Here is a 22324-nt window from a genome sequence, read left to right as displayed (position 1 = left end):
GCAGATGTGATGTAGTGTATATGGATTTGTCCGAACGCAGTGATGCCCACTGATCTAAAAATATCTCCATGAATTGCGGATACTGTTTCCTGGGCGTAGTTAAAGGGAAATAACTTATATGGTATCACAACTGATGCTACAGTGTCCGACAATTATTTTGTCCCTTATATCATTCCGCGCGCGTGCGTTCGTGTGGTGTGTGTGTGTGTGTGCGAGCGTGCGCGCGCGTGTATGTGTGTGTGTGTGTGACAGCCTGGAGAAAACGAGACACTTGTAAGACAGACAAGGAGTCTCACGGCAGCTGGCCGGGAACCGCCGCTGTGCCATTTTGATCACGGCACGGCACACACTCAGCGTGTTTTTTGTTGTTGGGGTTTTTTTTTTGTCTTTGGGTGTGTTTTTTTGTTTGTTTGTTTCTTTGTTTTTTAGTTTGTTTTGTTTTTGTTGTTATTGGTGCATGTTGTTTTGTTTTATTTTTTGGCGCGCGCGCGTGTGTGTGTGTGTGTGTGTGTGTCAGCCTCTGTGTGTGTGTGCGGTGTGTGTGTGTGTGTGTGTGTGTCTCAGTGTGTCTGTTTACTGCTTCAGTTCAAAAACCACCGATAGCCAAATTCGGTTTGGTATGATCCTGATCAGTTGCTTGCCGGCATTGCATTACCGATATACTATATATATATAGTAGGCGGGCGGGGAGGAGGGCGTTGTGCCAGTGTTTTTTTGTACCGCTTTAAAAGATAAATATGTCAATGGTTTTACATGCTTTGTCTTGTGCACATGTCCTCGGAAGTGCGCGAACACAAGTTATCAAAGTCCAGTAAACACGGTCACCTGAACACGTTGAATAATATCAGTGAACGTTTCAGCGTTTAAAAAAGAAAGAAAAAAAGTGATGACTTTATTACACACACGGCGGCGACCATCTCAGCAGCGGAGTCAACCACTACATTCTTTGCATCACGAACGGTCTGTGAGACGTTGACCTAACACGAAGTTGACGTGTACACAAAGACGAGTGCCAAGGCCGCCAGACCGCCCGACATTTTTTTTTTTTTTTTTTTTTTTTAAACATGACTTTCGCCTTGACACGCTACGTCACAAAGTGTGTAGCCTTTTCAACACATTTACAAACAGGTGTTTCTCAATATGACATGGCTGAAACCTTATTTCCTTGGCTAATACATAAGTTTCAGATGTGCCTTCCACTTTTCTATATGCTGATACGTGTTTAACAACCCATGCTGTCTAGAAATTTTGGTTTTCTCTATTTATTCAGACATAAAAATTATCATAACAACTTCCGGTGGGCTACTGCGAGGCGGGAATCCCTTAGGCTAGCAGTTGTCTCAGAGGGTATCCCCGACCGGAAACATCCGAAATGCATCCTACTTAATTTCTACAGCAACCATGCGGCTTTCCTCTCTGTCCAAACTCGAACCAACACGTTGACTCAAAGAGATAGTTTGCCACAAAAGAGTCTATTTTGCATCTGTTAAAGGGACCCAAATTCCTAACACATCTCGATAAAACTCGTGGTGACATTTCGAATGACGTCACACTATCGAGCATCAACAAAGTTGAGCAAGGACACCCACATCAGTTACTGGACGTCTGGGCAGAACCTGCAGTGATGATTTTTGTGTCGAAAATGTAAACTCGTTTCATCAGTCATTGGGCCGTAGTCTGGGTGTGTTCACGTTTGTTAGAGTTCAACGATTGACATTTATTTTAGAAATGTCTAGCACCAGTGGTGGACGGCCATCTTGGACAATTGGCAGCAATTCACAAGTGCGCCACTCCGTTAACGGAGGTAAAAGTCTTTTGCATTTTTCACCCCTGCTTTCATACACTTGTATGTGATATGTTTTCTTTGCGATACAAGTCGTCTTTGCGGCGGTAGTAATCTTTTAACTGGCCGAATTACACATGTGTGTCTTTGACGCCGTGAACATGGGACCTGGATTCTGCGACATAAAAGATTAAAACTAACACATAACATCGGAGATCAAATGAGATGGGCTATAAGTGACCAACCCAAAACGAAAAAAAAAATTACGGAGTTATAGAACAAGGCATGGTATGGCTTTATACAGTCAAGCTGATTGGCCTTTTTCGTGTCCAAAGTGATGGGAACTGTTTCCATTTCATCGGAGATTTTTGCCGTGAAAAACAACCGTTTTCTCATGTTTTGGTCAGGATCAAAGAACATTTGCTCACAATGGCCAGATTCGGTCACGAAGCGCGTCGACAGCAGATGGTCATTGGTGATGTTTGTCATAATTTCCCGTCGTATTTCAAAATTTACAAGAAAATGATATGCCTGGATTATATCCCACATACTAACCAAGCACCACAAATTGGCAAACTCAGCGATACACAGAATGGTTGAAAATCGCCTCAGTCTGTATGGTACAAATCAAGCAAAGAATAAATTTTCAGCAGTTTTTGAGAGATGTACAAAGACAACTGTGAATATTATGGAACAGCAAAAATGTTTTTCTTTATTTATGAACTATATATGTTTGCTGTGATCAAAGACACTAGTATCTATGCTCTGATATTAGCTCAGGCGCTAGCTTCCAGAAAAAGGCAGTGATTATAATAGAGTATACATCCACTAAAATGCAAACATATCTGTTCTTTTCTTGAATTGTGAGGGTCTTGAGGTCTGTGAAGGTCATACCATTGTAATATAGAGATGCTCAGCACTGTTGACTGTGCAAAGCTGTGGCTATCAAAGCAGTGGAGAAAGTGACTCTAGTTAAACATTCATGTGTGCACACAAACATGTTTGCACTAGCACACAGCACCCAACAGATTGGCTTAACAGCATTCAGACACAAACCAGCCAGAATACTTACCTGCAAAGATGTGCATGAGATAAGTCAATGAGTAGAATGAGGATAAATTTATGTACACAACACTCAACAGACATATTTATATGAGACAAGTCCTGGCCTTGGACAGCTCAGTTATGTTTAGATCCAAATAAAATGGATGTTTTGTCATCTGTGAGAAAACTGGACTACCACACATACACTTACATACACTTCTTTCTGTCCAGAATTGCACTAAAAAGTAAACTGAAGGATGCGCACTAATCCACACACCACATGCACTAGCCCATGTGAGTAGGTCTGTATCCATAAGCACAAATATTCAGAGCCACACATGGATTCGCACACATACTCACATGCACACAACAAACTGTAAAGGCTGGCGCTTGGCATCGATCTGCGATGGGTATGCAGTGAGTAGCTCGACACCAGCTCCGACTAACGAACGGATGTAATGTTCAGTTTTCGTTCAGTAAAGCCAGTGCACACTTCAGTTCCAGTGTTTCAGGAAAATGTAGGCCTTTCTTGATTCTTGAGTTAACTTTTCACTAATGGCTGATAGAGCCGGTCCATGTTAGTATTCAGAGCAACAAAAGAGTCAAACCGGGAACCAAACTCTTGATCCACTGATACTAGTGATAGGTCACCCCAAATTCCATTACCAACAAACTCCAACTAATTTTTTTAATTGCCGACAAACTCCTACCAAGATTACCAGATGTTTATTTCATTACTGTAATGTCGGTGAATGACATTCTCATTGGGATCTCTGCGAAGCGCCGAGTTTCATGTCAATTGAGGATCAACACCCAGCTGCATGGAACTGTGAAGTACAGAAAGTGAAGCGTGTTGCTCATTCTGAATTTTTATCTCACTTTGAAGTGTCAGTCTGTTGTGTGTTGTGTGTATGATGCACTTACCGAGCAGCCCTCTAACCAGTCTGATTGTGGTTGTACTTTGGTGTAGCACTTGGCAAGAGCATCTCTCTCTCTCTCTCTCTCTCTCTCTGTGCCCCCACCTCCATACCTCCCTGACATCTGTTTTTCTGCCAATGTGCACCTGTGTATACATTCACACACACACACATATATATATACAAATTACAATACATACATAATTACATGTTATCAGTTATGCACTTAACACACACACACTCACAAACTCTCACTCAAGACTAGTCCTGCATCAGATCAAATATGCGTGTGTGCAAGCACATGTATACATACACATCAACTTGTTCAAATGTTATGCGATAACACATACACACACATAGTGAATACAAACACACACACACACACACACACAGAGACTCAGAAAATCAATCAGTTAAATGCATGAGAGACTGACATGCACAGACTTACATCCATATAGATTTATATCAAAAGTAGTTTTATCTTCAAAATGCACACAAAAGTATGTACTTCAGTCTAACACATAAATTGACAGGCACCACTGCATTTGGACAAACTCATATGGTACACCACATCTGATAATTGCCTGACCAGCAGCATAACCCAATGTGCTTAGTCAGGCCTTGAGGGCATGCATATATTATTAGTGTACTTATCATGTTTCATATTGGATTTTCTTATGCACAATTCTGCCAGAGGACAACCCTTCTGTCACCATCGGTTCTCTGTCAGTGCGCTTAGTGCATGCTGTACAGGTAACCTTGGTTTATTGTCTTATCCTTATGGTTAGACACTCAGTATGATTTTTCCAGCCAAACTCGGGAGAAAGGGCAAGCACAGGAATCAAATCCAGACACACAGACAATGGAACAAAAGCTGTTTTATAACTATGAGACAGACCAGTTTCTCTGGCTCCTGGTAATGTCTGACTTGGCTAAATCCACTGGGAGTGGTAGGGGTATTCAAAAAAGCTGAATGTATATCAGCTGGTTAACATATTATAACAGTTCTTTTGACAGAGAGAGAGGAGCCAGTGTCAAATGTGTTTACTGTTATGACGCTTAGATATTGTAGGTCATGTATCTATAGATAAAATATTATCTAAACAGGAGTTCTTAAAAAAAAAGATAAAAAAAGCAAGCATTGAACAGAGAGTTATATTTGGGTTAGATAGACCATTAAAAAAAAAAGGGTGTGGGCTGAGAGCTGTAAAGTGAACCAGTGAACGATTTCAAGAAAGGTTGCAAACGCAAATCTTTCATCATCATCTGTGTGTCCCCTTTTGAGGACTGAGACAGCTGATACTGATAGGGAGATACTATCGAAATTGCATGTTGTTACACTTACAGTTTGCAGGAAGTGTGAAGGGTACATATTGTTTACTTGGGACGCTGCAGTGAGGCTGATGCAAAAAGATAGATCTAGGCCAGCAAAAACATGTTACTGTTTCTTGTGTTTGCAAGGACACTGGTTCAGTGAATGACAGCCAGATGTTTGTTGCTGCTTTGGTGGCTTCACAGCTAGTATTACGTTTTGTGAGATATGCTAACACTTTTTATCAATACAGTAATTATTAAAAAAAAGATTGTTCCCCTCATTCCACTACACACACACACACACACACACACACACACACACCACTCCCCCACCCCCACCCCCACCCCCCCTCCACAATTTATTTCAATTATGAGCTGCAGTTCTCTCACATCTTTGAGTGGACTTTTACATGTATGGCTAATTTTACCCCACCAAATAGGCAGCCATACTCTGTTTATGGGGGGTTGTACATGCTGGGTATGTTTCCATAATCTTCTGAACACTGACATGGATAAAGTGATCTTTAACTTCTATATTTGACATGCATGTGTATACATATGATGATATGTTGAGGTTCAGGCACTAGCAGTTTAGGAGATAGGAAAAACCTCTACCTTTAATCAACCAGATGCAGCTGGGATAGCAAATGTTTCAGTAATGCTTTTCTTGTGTGTTCCAGGTATAGTCATGAACAACATACATGTTGATCCCAGGAAACAAGAATTGCTTGAAGCCAGGTTCTTGGGAGGAAGGGTGAGAGTTTTGATTTTTGGTGTTGAAAAACATTTATGACTTATGTTCAATTATATTTTAATGCATTTTGTGAAGGCAGTCTCAAATGTTGAATTTTATTTCCCTCTTCTTTTCAACACAGATAAAGAGAGGATCACAGTAATATAAGTTTTTAATTTTGTCTATGATTTGTTGTTCTTTTCTATAATATGTAATACTAATAGTGATCTGGATCCATAGACGGCAGTCTAGAACTGTATGACAGTTTGTACAGTGTGGTCTGTCACATCCTTCTGATCGTATCACTGCATTGAACTCAAGGAAGATTATATAAACTTTTTAATGAACAGATTTTGTCATGAGCACAATATGCTTTGGCCGTCATATCTTCAGTATCCTTCCAATACCCTTGTTTATTACATTCATAACATTGTTTGCAAAACTGCTCTTTATGTTCTACAGAATCAGCCTATAACCCCTCTGCTTCTTAGTTTGTGAATACTGACTCAGTGCTGAGCTGTTATCCAAGTTTACCTGCCTTACTTTTGTTTCAAGTATTATCACTATCAGATAGATGGTTTTAGTAATGTGTGTGTGTCTGTCTGTCTGTGGTTTACACCAGTTCAGACCAATATAACTCAACATAGTATATCCACAGACTTTCCAGTGACTACCAGAATGACAGCGCATCATTTTATACACAAGAATGAAGGGTTGTTTAGGTATGAATCTGAAAACGTTTGTGTAAGGATTTTTTCATTTTATTTTTTACGTGATCCATTGGAATGACCCCCGCAAGTGGGTTTTAGAACTGGATCAGTCTTGCTGTGAGAACATATGTGCATTGTAATGTTGCGATAGATTGAAGAGTTAATAAGAATCATCCTCTCCTTGCTCCTGACCACAGTCGTGGAGTAAATTAATTATAAAGATTTACGTTTTGATGAACTTAGCTAAATTAAATTGAAGCTATTCCAACCACAGGAGGACAGCGGAAGTGAGTTGCCAGGGACCATTACCATAACCTGAAAGCTCTTGGGGTGTACATGGGGTATCCATGTGACATGTTGCCTTTCCTCAGCATTTTTTATGCCGTTGGTGCTGGCATGAATTTGACTGGTTTTCAAAAGTCGCTTAGTTTTCTTATAAAACTAAAAGCAGCTCTTGGGGTGAAAAATACCTGGTACTTGACATACGAGAAACAGATCTCTCTCTTTGTCTCTTGAAGGGAATGATATCAGACATTTCTTATGTTAAAATCCATACTGAAATCCACTTGTGTTAAAGGTTTAAATGTACAGGGGACTCCCACTTTTCTTCTTTCTTTTTTTTCAGTCCTTGTACTTTTGTACGCAGATTTAAATAACTTTGTGGCATGTATTGGTTTGGAAGATACCTTCTCAAAAAGAAAGATGCAAATGAAAGAAGAAGTTGTTTATCGCTGTTTTTGACAAAATAATTAGATTGAATGCAGTGCAGAACTCAGATCATAATGATAAACCGATACACTAATGAGTAAATGACACAAAAGAATTGTGTCTTGTTGATGCATATTTTGCAAGTGCATGATCAGGTTTATGTATTTGAAGCATCACACTTTTCACAAATCTTTTCTGTCTTCCTTGTTTGATTGATGGATGATGAGTACTACTTTGGCTGAGTGTATCCATCATCTACAGGACTTCAATTATTTTTTTGTTTTGTTTCTTTATTTTTCAGGCTGCACCTTTGGTTGGTGAAGTTAAGGTTTCAGAAAATGTCAGTGAAGCACTGCAGCAGGTAAAGTGATGCCTGATCCTTTTTTTTACTGGCATTTCTTGGAGACCATCTTCTTCTGCATTATGGTCTCCTCCTTTTCTCTGCAAAGGTTCTGCATCAGTTCTGCTCTGTGGGAAGTTGATGCTGCCTCTCCCCCTTCCTTCCTCCTGCTGTCTATTGTCTCCTGCATCGTTCAGTTCTGCTTTGTGTCTGATTTTCTCTTTTGCATAATATGTCTGTTTTGATTGACAATGGCCTGCAATAAATAGGTTCTTCCTGTTCCCAGAATGTAGTTTTGGAGGAGAGAGAGTACATGAGGATTGGTTTTTTGGGTGTTCTTTTGGTTGGTGTTTATTTGTGATATGAAAATGATTTTGATTACACATGCTATCCCGTGGTGTAGACTGACCAGGGTAATCTTTATCCTGTTCATACAGTTGATAGGAATGATACAGTGATGGTTCTGTCTTTGCTATACAGTGATGGTTCTGTCTTTGCTATGTGACTTATGTTTTAATCCATTGAATGGAGAACAGTCAGCATATATTATTTTGTATGAGAATGGTTATTCAGAGGTTGAAGGATACATTATATACTACATAGTTCATATTATAGAAAATGGAACAGCATAATTCATCTGATTTTAAATTATTGGCACATTTAGATTGATTTATAGTCAAGATTTATATAAGTGGAGTGATGGCTTAGGGTAATGCGTCCGCCTAGAAAGCGAGAGAATCTGAGCGAGCTGGTTTGAATCACGGCTCAGCCGCCAATATTTTCTCCCCCTCCACAAGACCTTGAGTGGTGGTCTGGACGCTAGTCATTCGGATAAGACGATAAACCGAGGTCCCGTGTGCAGCATGCACTTAGCGCACATAAAAGAACCCACAGCAACAAAAGGGTTGTTCCTGGCAAAATTCTGTAGAAAAATCCACTTTGATAGGAAAAACAAATAAAACTGCATGCAGGAAAAAATACAAATAAAAAAAAAAGAAGAGGGTAGCGCTGTAGTGTAGTGATTTGCTCTCCCAGGAGAGAGCAACCCGAATTGCACACAGAGAAATCTGTTGTGATAAAAAGAAATACAAATTAAAAAAGACAAAAATAGTCAGAAAGAAATGGGCTGGTGAGTAAAAGTTGTTTTTCTGATGCATTTTTTGCTTGTAAGTTGTATACAAAAAAAAACAAAAAAAAATCATGGAATGTAGCTTATTTTTATTCTTGACATGTTGAACTGGTGAGAAAAATTAAAAAGTACTGATGTATACTTTACGTGATTCAGATAACCTGATCTTTTCAACTGCAGACTTAACCTGTCCAGCATTGAATAGTTCCTTTTGCCCTAGTTCATAAAGAATAGGCACAGTGTATGCAGGCTTCTGTGGGCGTGCACAGGTTTGCTGAACGTGGCCCATTCATATTCTTGTTTTATGTCCATCATTTGCATGGAAAAAAGTTCTGTGTTATGATTAATTTTTATTTTACTTTAATGGATTTACTTGTTTATAATGATCTAATTTGTTTTTGCATCCATAGTGTAGGTTCTCAAGGCCTGACCAGTTTGTAGGGTTTATTGCTTAGGTCAAGCATCGGCTCTTTTTTTCTTTTTTCTTTTTTTCCAAAGCAGATGTGGTGCCATGTGTATGGGTCAGTCAGCACGCTTTGACATCTCGAAATTGAAACTTGCACTAAGTCAGAGAAATGAATGATATAGATACTTACAAGTTACATTGGGCCTATCCTTGATCCTATCTTGACCAAGCACTACTCACTTTACAAACACAAAGCCATTTGTACAAGTGGCTGCCTAACAGGGTGCAGCTGACTGACAGCTGCCATTAGGCACCCATCCATTTCCTGTGTCATTCAGTTGGGTTTCAGTCGTGCACACATATGTTCAGGACATGTAACGTTCTACATGTGTGACCATTGTTTTTTATTTACCCCCACCATGTGGGCAGCCATACTCCATTTTTGGAGGTGTGCATGCTGGGTATGTTCTTGTTTCCATAACCCATGTTTCGAACCGGGGACCCTCAAGGTTGACAGTCCAGTGCTTTAACCACTTGGCTATTGCACCTGTCAAATGACATGGAAGAAAGAGTTTCCTTTAGTCAGAACTGAAAGTTGCAACTTCCGATTTTGGGTAAAGGAAACGTTCTGCTGCATGTGCATGGAATCTGAGAATCCGAGAACCTTGACCAACAAAGATAGAAATGACCTTTGCTGTGCAGGCCTTCCCACCCATCGGTGTGGTGTCCCAGTTCCACCCTCCAAACGCCCACCCCACCCAGCAGGACAACAGCAACCTCAGCAGTGGTGGTGCCTCCATTGACCGGGAAGACATTGCTGTGGAGGTACAGGTTGCCTTGGGTTTTGTTATTGTTGCTGTAATTTTTTGATGATTTTTTTTGTTCTTCCTTTGTAGTTTCTGTTTTAGACAATATCTTTACAAATTGATTGTGTGTGTGTGTGGTGTTTGTGCCTGACTGACCTATTAGTGTAAGATCCTAAAAATGCTTGAGGTGTTGGAAAATGCTAAATGAATGATGTAATATTATTCATAATTATTTTGTTACTGACAGTATTACTACTATTAGTAGAACTGCTTTGATGTGTTCAGTGCCTTGTAGTTTTATTTTTACTCTGGTTTTATTAATGTGTGCATATACCACAAGTGAGGAGGCCTGACCAGTGCATCAGGTTTACATGCATAGGTCAAGCATTCGTTTTTCTGTGTGTGTGTTTCTCTCTCTCTCTCTCTCTCTCTCTCTCTCTCTCTCTCTCTCTCTCTCTCTCTCTCTCTCTCTCTCTGTGTCTGTGACATGCATGATTGCGAAATTCTTTGTCCATAATGATTAACCAACATGTAAGTTATGAAATTCGGTGACCATGATCGATGTCCATCTCCCCCCCCCCCACCGTCTCCCTAACCCCCCTTTGTTTACAGTATTTGGTGTGTCTTAAATGTATTTATATGCTGTGAAATATTTCTGAGTTTTGAGTTCTTTGTCATGGTTTTGTTTCCATGTTTGTTGTGTGACAGCAGCATGTGGTCAGCACCACCCCTGACAAGGGAAGACCTGACCGGAGGAGGAAGCGCAAAAACACTGTGGAGTCCGGAGATGCTGGTGAGTGTGTGGGTGGGAGTGGGCAGGTGGGGGCGAGTGTGTGTGTTTGGGTGGATGTACGTTCATGTCTGTTGTGTTGTGAGTGTGATAGTTCATGTGACAAAAATGTGAGAACTCATCATTGTGATGTTCTTTCTTTACTTGTTTATAATCATGTGACCATGATTTTTTTTTTTAGACCAAGCAACAGGATGAGTAGCTACATAAATGTATGTTATTACCATTATCAGTATTGAATAGTATGCTGTTCAATTTGAGTGATATTAGACATCACTGTGATGTCTGCCATGGAACCTGCAGTATTTTCAGTTTGGCACTTCTCTGTGGGATGCTGACGTTCTGTCAGTATAAATTGCATCTCTGCCTTCAGGAAATTCTCTGCAAGAAATTTCATCTTTTCTATTGCTGTCTTTATTTTTGCATCTTTTAAATTTTTTCCCCCTTCTCTATTGTCTGCTTTTTTCTGCCTTTCCCATTCTTTTTTCCAGTAAGCCAGGACACTTTTGTTTTTCTCTCTTTTCTGCTGTCTAGTGTATATCATTTGGGGGGCGGGTGTGGGTGGAGGGGGGGGAGGGGAGTGGGGGGGTTGTGTTAATATTTTTACTTTTTACCAACAAACGTCAAGTAACTATACTTAACCCTTTGATCGCTTTAGTCACCACTCGGCAACTTGCAGCAAGAACACCACTGTCACTGCATGGCGACTTCGAGGGAGAACACTGGTGGCGCCAGTCGTTGACTTGAGCATTATAGTAAACAGACTTGCGCTACTCTTCAATAGATAACACCAAACTAAGCCAGCACTTCCTGCCACTTATACCGGAAACATCATTCTCATTATTGAACCTACTCTCAAGCGATTTTTCAGCAGCTTTTTAAACTTAGTTTGAATGATGGCAAGTTCTTCAACCAGTTCAGTTTGTAATTAGCAGTCTCTCTTTAGACCACACTATACGGGACACCAAGCTGCAAGTCTAATCAAAAGTCAGTTTGCAGAAAATGATTTTGCTGCTGACAGTGACAGTGGAGAAGAGTTTGTGCCACATGGCAGTGAAAAAACGAGTACCCCACATTCCCCACTGGCTGCTTTGCTGCACAGCTGGTTTTCAGCTATACTGTGCAGCTGACTTAGCTGGCTGGCAGCTGTTAGCAGCTTCAGCATAGCTGGCGAAGTAAGAGTTAATGGAAATCTGTTTGGATTTGAATTACTGAAGTAGGATATGTGATACTTTTGTTTCAGTTGCAGTCAAAAACAGCAGGGCAGAGACGAATGGGAAAAGGATATGTGAATACTTCAAGGTATTGTACCATTCAGCACAAGATACCATATCTAAGTTTGCTCTGGACTAGTGAGTTGTTTTAGTTAGGTAATGAATGTTTGTTGAGTGTGTGTTTTTAGTTTTTCACGTGTGAATTTAAAACTGGGGGTTGGGGGGGCAGCATGGTTCCAATGTATATTTCATCCAGTGAGAAAGAAAACATTCGTAGTGAGTATGCTTTATTTCATTAATGAAATAATTCTGAACAAAATTTTAAGAATGAATTTTGCACTGCAGATAAATATCAAAACTAACAAATATCAAAACTAAGAACATTATTTTGAAGTGGAATACATTTGATACTCAGTAGAAAGTGCTGTCAACAGCAAAAGGTTTGATTGTTGTGTGATTGTTGTCCCCCCTTCTCATAATTTATTTAGTATGGTGACAGCTGTTGTCATGTGTTGACAAAATGGTTGGTTGGTATTGAATTGTACATTATTTCCTTTCAGTTGCATTTTTTCCTGTTTTTATGCATTTGTATGTTTATTTTGTTTGTTTTATTTCAATTTATGTTCGTGTTTTTTCAACAAACCTGGGGCAGGTTCTGAAGGCCTGATCAACATTGGTCTTTATTTTTCTTCTTTTTTTTTTTAATAGAGCGGGTGTGGCGTTCCATATATTGATCAGTCTGCATGCTTTGATACCTCCTTGAAGCTGTGCCTGAATTAAAAGAAAAAAAGATTTCATTTTATCTTCTTTTTTTTTCTTTCTTTTTTTTTTTTTTTTTTTTACTGCTGTGCAGAACAATTCACCAAGCCGTGTCAACCACACAGGGACCAAATCTCCTACACCACAGGTTTACCTCCCGGTGAGCTCCCTTCTTTATTGTTGTTTTTTTTGTTGTTGTTTTTCTTCTTCCTCATGGCCACACAAATCACATTGGGTTACACTGTTGGTCAGGCATCTGCTTAGCAGATGTGATGTAGCATATATGGATTTGTTCGAATGCAGTGACACCTTCTAGAGTAACTGAACTGAACTGAGCTCCGTTCTCATACCAGTTCTTCTTTCTTTCTTTCTCTCTTTATTTCTGTCTTTCTTTTTCGTGATTCTGAACTCTATACAGTCCAGGATTTTTACAGTCCACAGGTTCAGTTCACACATAGAGACCAGAATTTTTGCTTCCTTCTCCACCAGACCTGGAGTGGTGGTCTGGTTGCTAGTTTGGATTAGATATCAAACCAAGATCTGGTGTGCAGCTTGTACTCAACGCACGTGAAAGAACCCACAGCAGCTGAAGGGTTGTCCCTGGCAAAATTCTTGAGAAAAATCAATTTCCATAGAAAAACAAATATACTTGCAGACAGGAAAAAGAATAGGCAAAAAAAAAGTGTTCTACCTGGTGAGAGCAGCCCATATTTTATATCTGTAGAGAAATCTGTTCCGACACACATTTACACACACACCCAAAAAAGTGATACTATACAATCTGGTGAAGAAAGTGTATGGGTGTTGTTTTTCAGTACAATGCTGCATCCCCGGGGTCGTCATCGAACTCAATACATGAGATCAGCTTGAGTCACCCCCCTCGTATCATCTCCCCTTCTGCCAACTGTGCTCCGGCTAGCAAACTTGTACAGGTAAAATACCCTTGTCTGTGTTGTTTTGTTTTACCAGTTGGCATTATCTGTCACTGTCATTTGTTTGGGTTTTTTTAATACTTTTTCAATGTCTTTTGTCTTTCCCACATTTACTTATCACTAGTTCTTTTTTTCATTTTCAGACGGACTTAACACAGCCACATCTTGAAGTCTTAGAGAAACAATCTCAGAATTCATCTGAACTGGAGCAGAAAGATTCTAGAATAGATGAATTAATGAGAGTAAGTACCTTACATTGGCTTTTTGCCTTGTCATTTGCATGATTTTATGTAAGATTGCTCTTGACATATATATCTGTATTTGTAGAGAGAGAGGGGGGGATTCAGAAATTAGAATTGGGGCCCCACCCCACCCACCCCCGCCTCTTATAAAGAAAAATAAATGAGAGCGTAGTTGTCATCTCAGGTCTTCCACTCTCATCTCTTTCTCATCTCTCGTTCTTTCTCCTCATACTTCAGACTTTTGATGTGCCTCAGTTTTGCAGCATGACATGATTTGTCTGGTGTTTTTGTGTGTTATTTAGTTTTAGGTCAGTTTGGTGCATTGTGTGCAAGAATGTGTGTATTTGTTGAGGGGTAGGTGGTTTGCAAGAACGTGTGTGTGCACTAGTAAGTGTGTTGTATGTACATTTGTGGGAAAAGGGGGGGGGGGATCACATGCAGGTGTGTTTTGTGTTTTTATGGAAATTTGCCTTATTTAATGAGGACATAATAAAGTCTGGAGTCTGTCTTCATTATTCATGCACATACATACATTCACGTGCGCACACACACACATTCACATGTGCATACGCACGTGCAACACACACACACACACATTGCTTTGAATCCATTGATCAGTCCAAGCATCCTCTACTGTCATCTTTTCCCTCCATTTTCATCTGCACCATCATTTTTTGGCCCGTGTCAGTCAGAAAATTAGTTGCTCCTGTCGGATAATAGTTTACAAAGGAAACATTTTCTGAGAAGATAAGAATGAACACTTAATTTTTACAAGGAAGACAGTGAACCTAGCCTCAGTCATCACTGAAGAGTGAGATGACTTGCATCTTAGTTTTTAAAGTCTACTCGATATCAGTTTTTGTCTTCATTCTTGAAAAGGAGGCATTGTATCCTTTCTTATTTTTACTTAACATTTTAGCACCAAGTGGCAAAACTGCAACAACATGGTTGAGAGCTGGTGCCACACATTTGCTACAAAACATGACAAAAATTGTTAAGTCATGTGACTCTTTACTGAAACAAGAAGAGGAAATTTAAAATAAAATAAATTTTAAAAAAGGCTGTTTCCATTAATATTATCACATCCTTTTTTTTTTTCTTTTTTTTTTTTTAAAGGGCGGTGGGGTGGAGGGGTTATGGAAGAGAATAGTGTCAAAATAACTAAAGTTGCAAACGTTTAACACACAGCTGACTGACCCAGAGGAATCTGGTGAACAGTTCTGTTTGGCTCCCCAGTGACTCTTCACAGAGAAAAGGAGGAAGAAGAGACAGGCAATCAATTAAAGTGATTCCCTTGAAGTCAGTTGTTGTAGGGAAATAGGGCAGTCCTGCCCAAAAGGTGGCAAAGTGGTTAATGACATGTTAGCCTAGTGTTCAGGTGCCAGTTGCATTGCTTGGTTCTAAATTTTTGACAGTTACACGTGACTAAATGCCTATGTTGACCGAACTACGCCATTGGTCAGTTCCATACTACACACAGTAGCGGGTTACGACCATACTAGGCTCTTCCATCCAAGCAATGCAACTGGCTCCAGTGCTCTGTGATATTTTAGTTGCGCTACTTGCGTCCAGAAAAGCTTTTCGTTTATGTCCACTAACTTTCACAGCTTGATTGAAACAGAAATGAGATCAGCCAAAACCCTGTACACCTCACCAGACTATGTATTAAATAAAACAACCAGGAAAAATTCACAACACTCAGTGACTTTTGAATTTGGGACGAAAGTCACTGCATATGTGGAAAAGGATTATCATGTAAGGAGACCTTTGTATCTTCTGAAGAAGATCCTCAAAATGAAACTTAAACTCTCAGTTACAATTTGTGTCATTAGTTCAAAAGATTTTTTATTTTCAGTTTCTTTATTTTTGGATTTCAGAAAAATGACTTTCATCCTGAATTTACAGTCTCTTGCTTTTTTCTCTTTTTTTTGTCACTTGGTAGAATTCTGAAAGCAAGGGTTTATTTCCCATGGGATTGTTATGTTTGCTGGGATTGTTAGCTTGGATTCGTCTATTGTATGATGTTCTGGGTATATTTTTCAGAAGATGTGAAAATCAGCCTGACCATTCAGTGGTAGAAACCATTTGTTGCGAAACTAGCATGCTATTCAATATTGATAATGTTAATAGCATACACTTGTGTAGCTACTCATCCTGTTGCTTGGTCTAAGCGCATTTAACAATACATACGGTATTCTTCTTCTTCTTCTTCTGCGTTCGTGGGCTGCAACTCCCACGTTCACTCGCATGTACACAAGTGGGCTTTTATGTGCATGACCGTTTTTACCCCGCCATGTAGGCAGCCATACTCTGCTTTTGGGGGTTACATATGGTATGAATAAGAGTAAAGACACAAGAAAATATGTATTAAAAAAAAAAAAAAGTTAAGATACAAACTCACTAAAAATGCTGTAATAGAAACAGTGCAACATCACTCACAACTCACACACCCTCTCTCACTTGCCCCAACCCCACACTCACATACACACATTAATTCACTCAGACACAAAGATGGTTTGGGAGGAGAAGAATCTTTGAAATATTGTCATAACACATATGTTTTAATATCAGATTTTAAAGGTAGTGCACTTACCATATGCTGTGAAACAAGCCTGCCTGTTTCATAGAAGATAGAACTCTGTATATGAGAAGACATTATGATTATGTTGAAAATTTATATGGCAGTAAATCCAACATTTTATGTGTCACATTTTCTTCACCACTTACAATAGCAGTTATATCACTGAGAAGGGCAGGTTGATGTGTTAGATTGATTCAGTTTTAATTGTGCATAACCAAAAAGTTATATCAGTCTTCAGTTTGAGCTCACAGAGAAAATTTCTCGTTACAGTAGCAGTGATTTCTTGTTTTGGGTTATTTCTCAATACCTGTTTCTGAACACTTACATATCTAGAGGTGCCAGCCTATACAGACACACCATACTTTGGTTCACTTTCAACAAAATTGGAAAAAAAACACCCAAAAAACCACTTTGTTGAGAAATAGGACAGAGGTCCTTCCTGTGTTATTACTTGAATTAAAGTTTGGTTCCTCTGTCAGTAATAATAGTAGTATTTTCACAGTGCTGGATCTTGTGCAGATAAAGTCCCAAGACTCCCATACCAGTCATTCACATGCATGGATATCTCTGATGTGTAACTCTGTCAGCGTAACTCTGCTGTCAAGCATTGGCAAGTTTACCTAGCAGACAGAGTGTTTCCAAATAAAATCACCAAGCGTGGTTGAATTTCAGGGTACATAACAGATCTAAGCCAATCATGATGCACAAGGTTAACCATTTGCATTCTGAGAAAAATGGCAGGCTGTTTTGCTGAAAAAAAGATCAACATCAGAGAAGTCTGATAAACCTGGAAATGATGAAAAGTGAAAAGTTTGGCTTCAGATATTTTACTTTGTTCATGCACATAAAGTCTGTCCTTTAAGCTTGGGTGCTGATTGTAGATACAACGATATTGACAAAAAAAATTGTGATTTGATGGGGTTTTTTTTGTTTTTGTTTTTTATAATAATGATCATTTAAATTTTAAAAAAAGGAAAAGCAAATAAGATACACATTTTCTTGAGCTCTGATAAACAGAACTGGGATTTGGCATCTCTGCATCATATTTTTCATTTGTCTTATGATTTCCAATAATGACAGGGCTATCAGCATATGTTTTATTCACTGTTATCATTGTATTTTCAACTTTAGTATTTGTTGTTTTCTTTGTATTTTTGCAGCAATATGATGAACTCCAACGACAGTGTACAGCCCAACAGAAGTTGTTGGAAAAACACAAGGAAAACTTGCAGAAATGTCTAGAAGTGAACAAGTCTCTTTTGATTGAAAAGGCAAGGGGGTATTTTTGTGTTTCAGTGAGGTTGCAAAGATTTGATTTATATATATATTTATTTTTTAGTCACACGTGTACAAAAAGTGAGTCTGTGTGATCACCCAGATTCATTTATCCATGTCTGCATGTGTGTGTGTCCCAGAAAAAAACAAACATTGAAAATGTTATTTTTTCAGCATTTAAAAGTGTTGAAGAAACTGCAATAAGGCAGGGAAGGACAATTTGATGAGATATTTTTGGTGGCCCTTCTATTTATATGGATGGTACTTGAGCTTGAAAGCTGTAGTTATCTATAATGGTGTACTTTTGGGTACAGTTTCTCTTAGTGCTAATTATAGGATCAGCTCTCTTTTTTTTTTCAAGAAGAAGAAAGAGGCTTCAGTATGAATTTACCAAAATTCAGAGGTTGTCCTTTTATTTAATTCAGAAGTTGTCCTTTTATTTTATTTTATTTTTTTTTCTTTCATTTCCCCACTTTTTTTTTTTTTTTTTTTTAAATTCTGTACACATGTGTCCAAACTAAACTCAAATTAAAAATGAATGCATTCAAATTGAAAAAAAACTACATTACAATATTCAGTTATTGTATATAGTTAGATCCTGCCTAATATGGTCCAAATGTGCATGAAATTTTATTCTTGGTAAAAAAAGAAAAGAATATATATATATATGATTTAGATTTTATTTTGTTACACCTTCAAAGACTTAAATATTGTATGCCAAAACATGGTAATGTGAAATGAACCATGGCATGTCTGTTGCATGTTTAACTTACAATAAGTTTCCAAAGGTGTAATAGAATAAACTAAGAACTATATATATGTAGTAAGAGGTAGACTAAAAGAAATTTGGTAAAAGTTGATGGAGATGAGATAGAAAAGCGACTTACGGAGCCACATGCTCTTCTTCAGCCATCTGCCTGAAGAAGAGCCTGCGACTCGATCATGGCTTCTTTTATCTCTCGTAAGTTGACTTTTACCAAGATCCTTTTCATCTACCTATTACTGTTTTACATCGACATCAGGCAGTCACAACCTTTTTATTGCCTAAAAAAAAAGACTACTTAATTATGTGCAATATTTCCATTCACTGAGCCATGCTATAACCAACACGTGTGCTGTGCTGGCGGTACACAGAGCACGATGGAGAAGAAGACGACGCGCCAGAAGTGCATGGAGAACCGGCTGCGACTGGGTCAGTTTGTCACACAGCGACAGGGGGCACAGTTCGTGGAGAACTGGGTGGACGGCTGGGCCTTCACCGACCTCATGAAGTGGGTTACTCCTTCCTCTCTCTCTCTTTGTCTCTCTCTCTCTTTTTCTGCCCACTCTGTCTTTCTGCCCTCTCTCTTTCTCTCTGTGCCCTCTCTCTGTGCTCTTTCTTTCTTTGCCCTCTCTCTCTCTCTCTCTCTCTCTCTATATATATATATAGATGTATACAAGTTAATCTGACTCACTCTTTTCCTGTTTATCAGTGAGCATGAATTAGTAATAAATCTAAAATTCATTATGACAAGGTTTAGATACGGAATTTATTACCTGTTTGTGAGTTATTTTCGCTATGAACAACATAATGATTATGATCATGCTGCGGATGAGATTGAATTTCATTTTGTATTTTGCTGTCTAGTGTTAAATGAACTCAGAAATCAGTTATTTGACCCAAACTGTTGTAAGCCACCTTCCCTACTCAGATTGTCTATGATAATATCATGCACCAAGGAATTAATTATTAAGCTATTAGCAAACTAATGTTGATAAGCTTTCAGAATTAGAAGTACAACATGTAGTTGAGTGATTGTGTGTTTGTGAATCAGAAATGCTGGTAATTTTGTTTATCTTTGAAATACTTGTTTACACCACCTTTTCATGAGGGGCCATGGCCTGTCTTGAATAACATCTGTATATCTCTCTTTATCTTGCACTCTCTCCTTCTATCTCTTCCTGTCTTTCTCTCTTTGTTTTTTTTCTTCATCTGTTCTATGTATGTTGAAATATGTATTTGCCTGTTCTTTTTTTTTCCCCCCGCTAATTCATTAGAAATATTCTCACCTACCAAGAACATGATAGATGAATACATGTTAAATTTATTGTGAGTGTGCGTAAGTGTGCTTTCACGTTGACTCACTCCATTTATTTTGAATATGTGTTGTATACGGTGTTGGTACTTTATGTAACCTTTTTTCCCCCTTATTGACTTACTGCTCAAGGTCCCTTTGCTAAGGAGGTAGAGCACATTATAGATACCCATTATTATAGATTATAATATTATTTTGATTATTATTTTTATTAAACAAAATTAAAGAAAAAAAAGAAAGTTGCTGGAATCAAGTTGTTGTATGCGTCTGGGAGATTTGTGTTTTAAATACTGGTACACCTGTGTACGTCATTATACTTTGTTGCATATCATTATATGTACAGCCCCTCTACTTAGGGAGTGTGCACCTTATAAGGACCAGGGTTCGAATTTAGCGGGTGCCCGGGTGCAAATGTAATGAAAAGTCGGCTCGGGTACGCAAATTTTTTGTCCAGAGTGCCCATTTGGCACTCAAAAATTGATAGAGGCTAAAGAAAATTAAAAGACACACCAAGAAAGCAAGCTCGAACACGGTCAGTCGGAAATGTAAAGTGCCATCTGCTGCAGCTTGCTTCGCAGAGCAGCATCTTTGCTTGTGCGCGATCGGATGTTGATGTTCGTGGTGCGTTAGCGACGAACGATGTTTCCCACTTGGAATGTTAAAAGAAAGGCTCCCGAAACAGAGACGAAAGCTCAGGATGACAAACAGAATAAACAGCAAGAGTACGAATCAAAGCGCCAGCATGTGTACAATGAAGCCTGGCAGAAAGACTTTCAGTTCAGTTCAATTCAATTCAAAATGCTTTGTCTGCTTCAACCAAAGCAGAAAATTCTCTCTTCCTTGGCACATTTTATTTCATTTTATTATGCTGGCACCCAAAACCACAATTGGGCACTCAGATGTTTTGTCCAGAGTGCGTGACTGGCACTCCCCCAAAAAAGTTAAATTCGAACCCTGAGGACTCTGTATTATTATGATTACCTCTCTGCATGTTACAGGCAGCAGGAGAGAATCGCTGGAGAAAAGGATGAAATCGATAAAAGCAGACGACTGCTGATGAAGCGGAAGCCACCCAGTTTACCCAAGAACCCCAAACAGGAGCACCACTTTGTGAAGCCAGGAGAAAAATAGTACGTGCTGCACTGTTGACCCATCGTCTGTGTGGGGATGGGGGATTGGGTGGGAGGAGGCGGGGGGGTGATTGGGGGGGGTGAGGGGGGATCATTTGTTTGGTGCTTTTTCTTCTTTGCTTATTTTCCTTTTCCTCACATTTTTTGTTGTTGGTTTTTTTGTTTTTTTTTTGGGGGGGGGGTTGGGTTGGATGAAAAAGTACAGGTGTCAAAAATAGTTCTGCACACTTAAAATCTTTTTTCTTTTTTTTTAAGATTCAGTACAATGCAATACGGAAATAAGAATGTTCCAGCTTGTCCATAGCTGGTTTCTATGAGCAAGACAAGATCTTTTTTTCTTTTTTTTCTTTTTTTTCTTTTTTATCTCAATAGGGAAATAAAGTGTTGAGAAATTAAGTAGTAGAGATATTAAGTACAATCCAACACAATAAGACACAATAAGATACAAGACGAGATCCTGACAATACAACACAACACAACACAACACAACACAATACAGTGCAGTGCAGTGCAGTGCAGTGCTATACAGTATTAACATTGTTGCAGCTTTTCAATAGTTGATTTCTGCGAGCAAGACGAGATCCTGACAGTGCAATAAAATATAATATAATCCAGTACAGTACAAAATACAGTACAGTACAATATGAACATTGTTGCAGCCTGTCGAAAGATATCTACGAGCAAGATGAGATCCTGATAATACAATACAATGCAATACAATACAGTACAATACAATACAACCCAATACAGTACAGTACAAAATACAGTACAGTACAATGCAAATGTTGTTGCAGCCTGTTGAAAGATGATATCTACAAGCAAGATGAGATCCTGACAGTACAGTACAGTACGGTTCAGTACAGTACAATACAAATTGCAATACAGTACAAAACAAAGGTTGCAGCTTTTCGATAGCTGATTTCTACAAACAAGACTAGATCCTGACAATACAATACAATACAATACAGTACAACCCAGTACAGTACAGTACGAAATGTAATACAGTTCAAAACGAACGTTGTTGCAGTTTGTCGATAGCTGATTTATTCGAACAAGACAAGTTCCTGACAATACAATGCAATACAGTACAAAACGAACGTTGTTGCAGTTTGTCGATAGCTGATTTATTCGAACAAGACGAGTTCCTGACAATACAATGCAATACAGTACAAAACGAACGTTGTTGCAGCTTGTCGATAGCTGATTTCTACGAGCAAGATGAGATCTTGAAGCTGCGGCAGGCAGCCCTGAAGAAGGAGGACGCTGACCTTCAGCTGGAGCTGGAGAAGCTGGAGCGGGAGAGGAACCTCCATATACGAGAACTCAAGCGCATCCACAATGAAGACAACTCCAGGTGGGTGGTGGTCCTTCCTTCATGTTGGTTTTTCATCCATGTGTTGTTCTTCATCATTTGTGGACTGAGACTCCCACATTCA

General features: G+C 39.0%; 1 protein-coding gene across 5 annotated transcripts in view; it reads left to right on the top strand.

Moving 5' to 3' along the window:
* The first annotated feature begins 1473 nt into the window (after positions 1–1473).
* LOC143294093 (serine/threonine-protein kinase tousled-like 2) overlaps positions 1474–22324 on the top strand; it is a 34460-nt gene continuing 13609 nt past the window's right edge. Inside the window, exons 1-13 of one of the 5 annotated variants that reach the window (XM_076605521.1) lie at positions 1474–1804; positions 5739–5812; positions 7511–7570; positions 9787–9909; positions 10599–10683; positions 11924–11982; positions 12748–12813; positions 13469–13585; positions 13729–13827; positions 17569–17679; positions 18818–18954; positions 20757–20888; positions 22078–22242. In XM_076605521.1, the coding sequence (XP_076461636.1) occupies positions 1729–1804; positions 5739–5812; positions 7511–7570; positions 9787–9909; positions 10599–10683; positions 11924–11982; positions 12748–12813; positions 13469–13585; positions 13729–13827; positions 17569–17679; positions 18818–18954; positions 20757–20888; positions 22078–22242 (1304 nt within the window). In that variant the 5' untranslated portion in view covers positions 1474–1728. The remainder of the gene's footprint in view (positions 1805–5738; positions 5813–7510; positions 7571–9786; positions 9910–10598; positions 10684–11923; positions 11983–12747; positions 12814–13468; positions 13586–13728; positions 13828–17568; positions 17680–18817; positions 18955–20756; positions 20889–22077; positions 22243–22324) is intronic. The other 4 variants (XM_076605517.1, XM_076605518.1, XM_076605520.1 and 1 more) reach the window with 4 other exon arrangements.

This window comes from Babylonia areolata, chromosome 19 (assembly GCF_041734735.1).
Source record: "Babylonia areolata isolate BAREFJ2019XMU chromosome 19, ASM4173473v1, whole genome shotgun sequence".
Classification (NCBI taxonomy): Eukaryota; Metazoa; Mollusca; class Gastropoda; order Neogastropoda; family Buccinidae; genus Babylonia; species Babylonia areolata.
The sequence above is the reverse complement of the archived record's forward strand: the minus strand, read 5'-3'. Positions and strand labels throughout refer to the sequence as shown.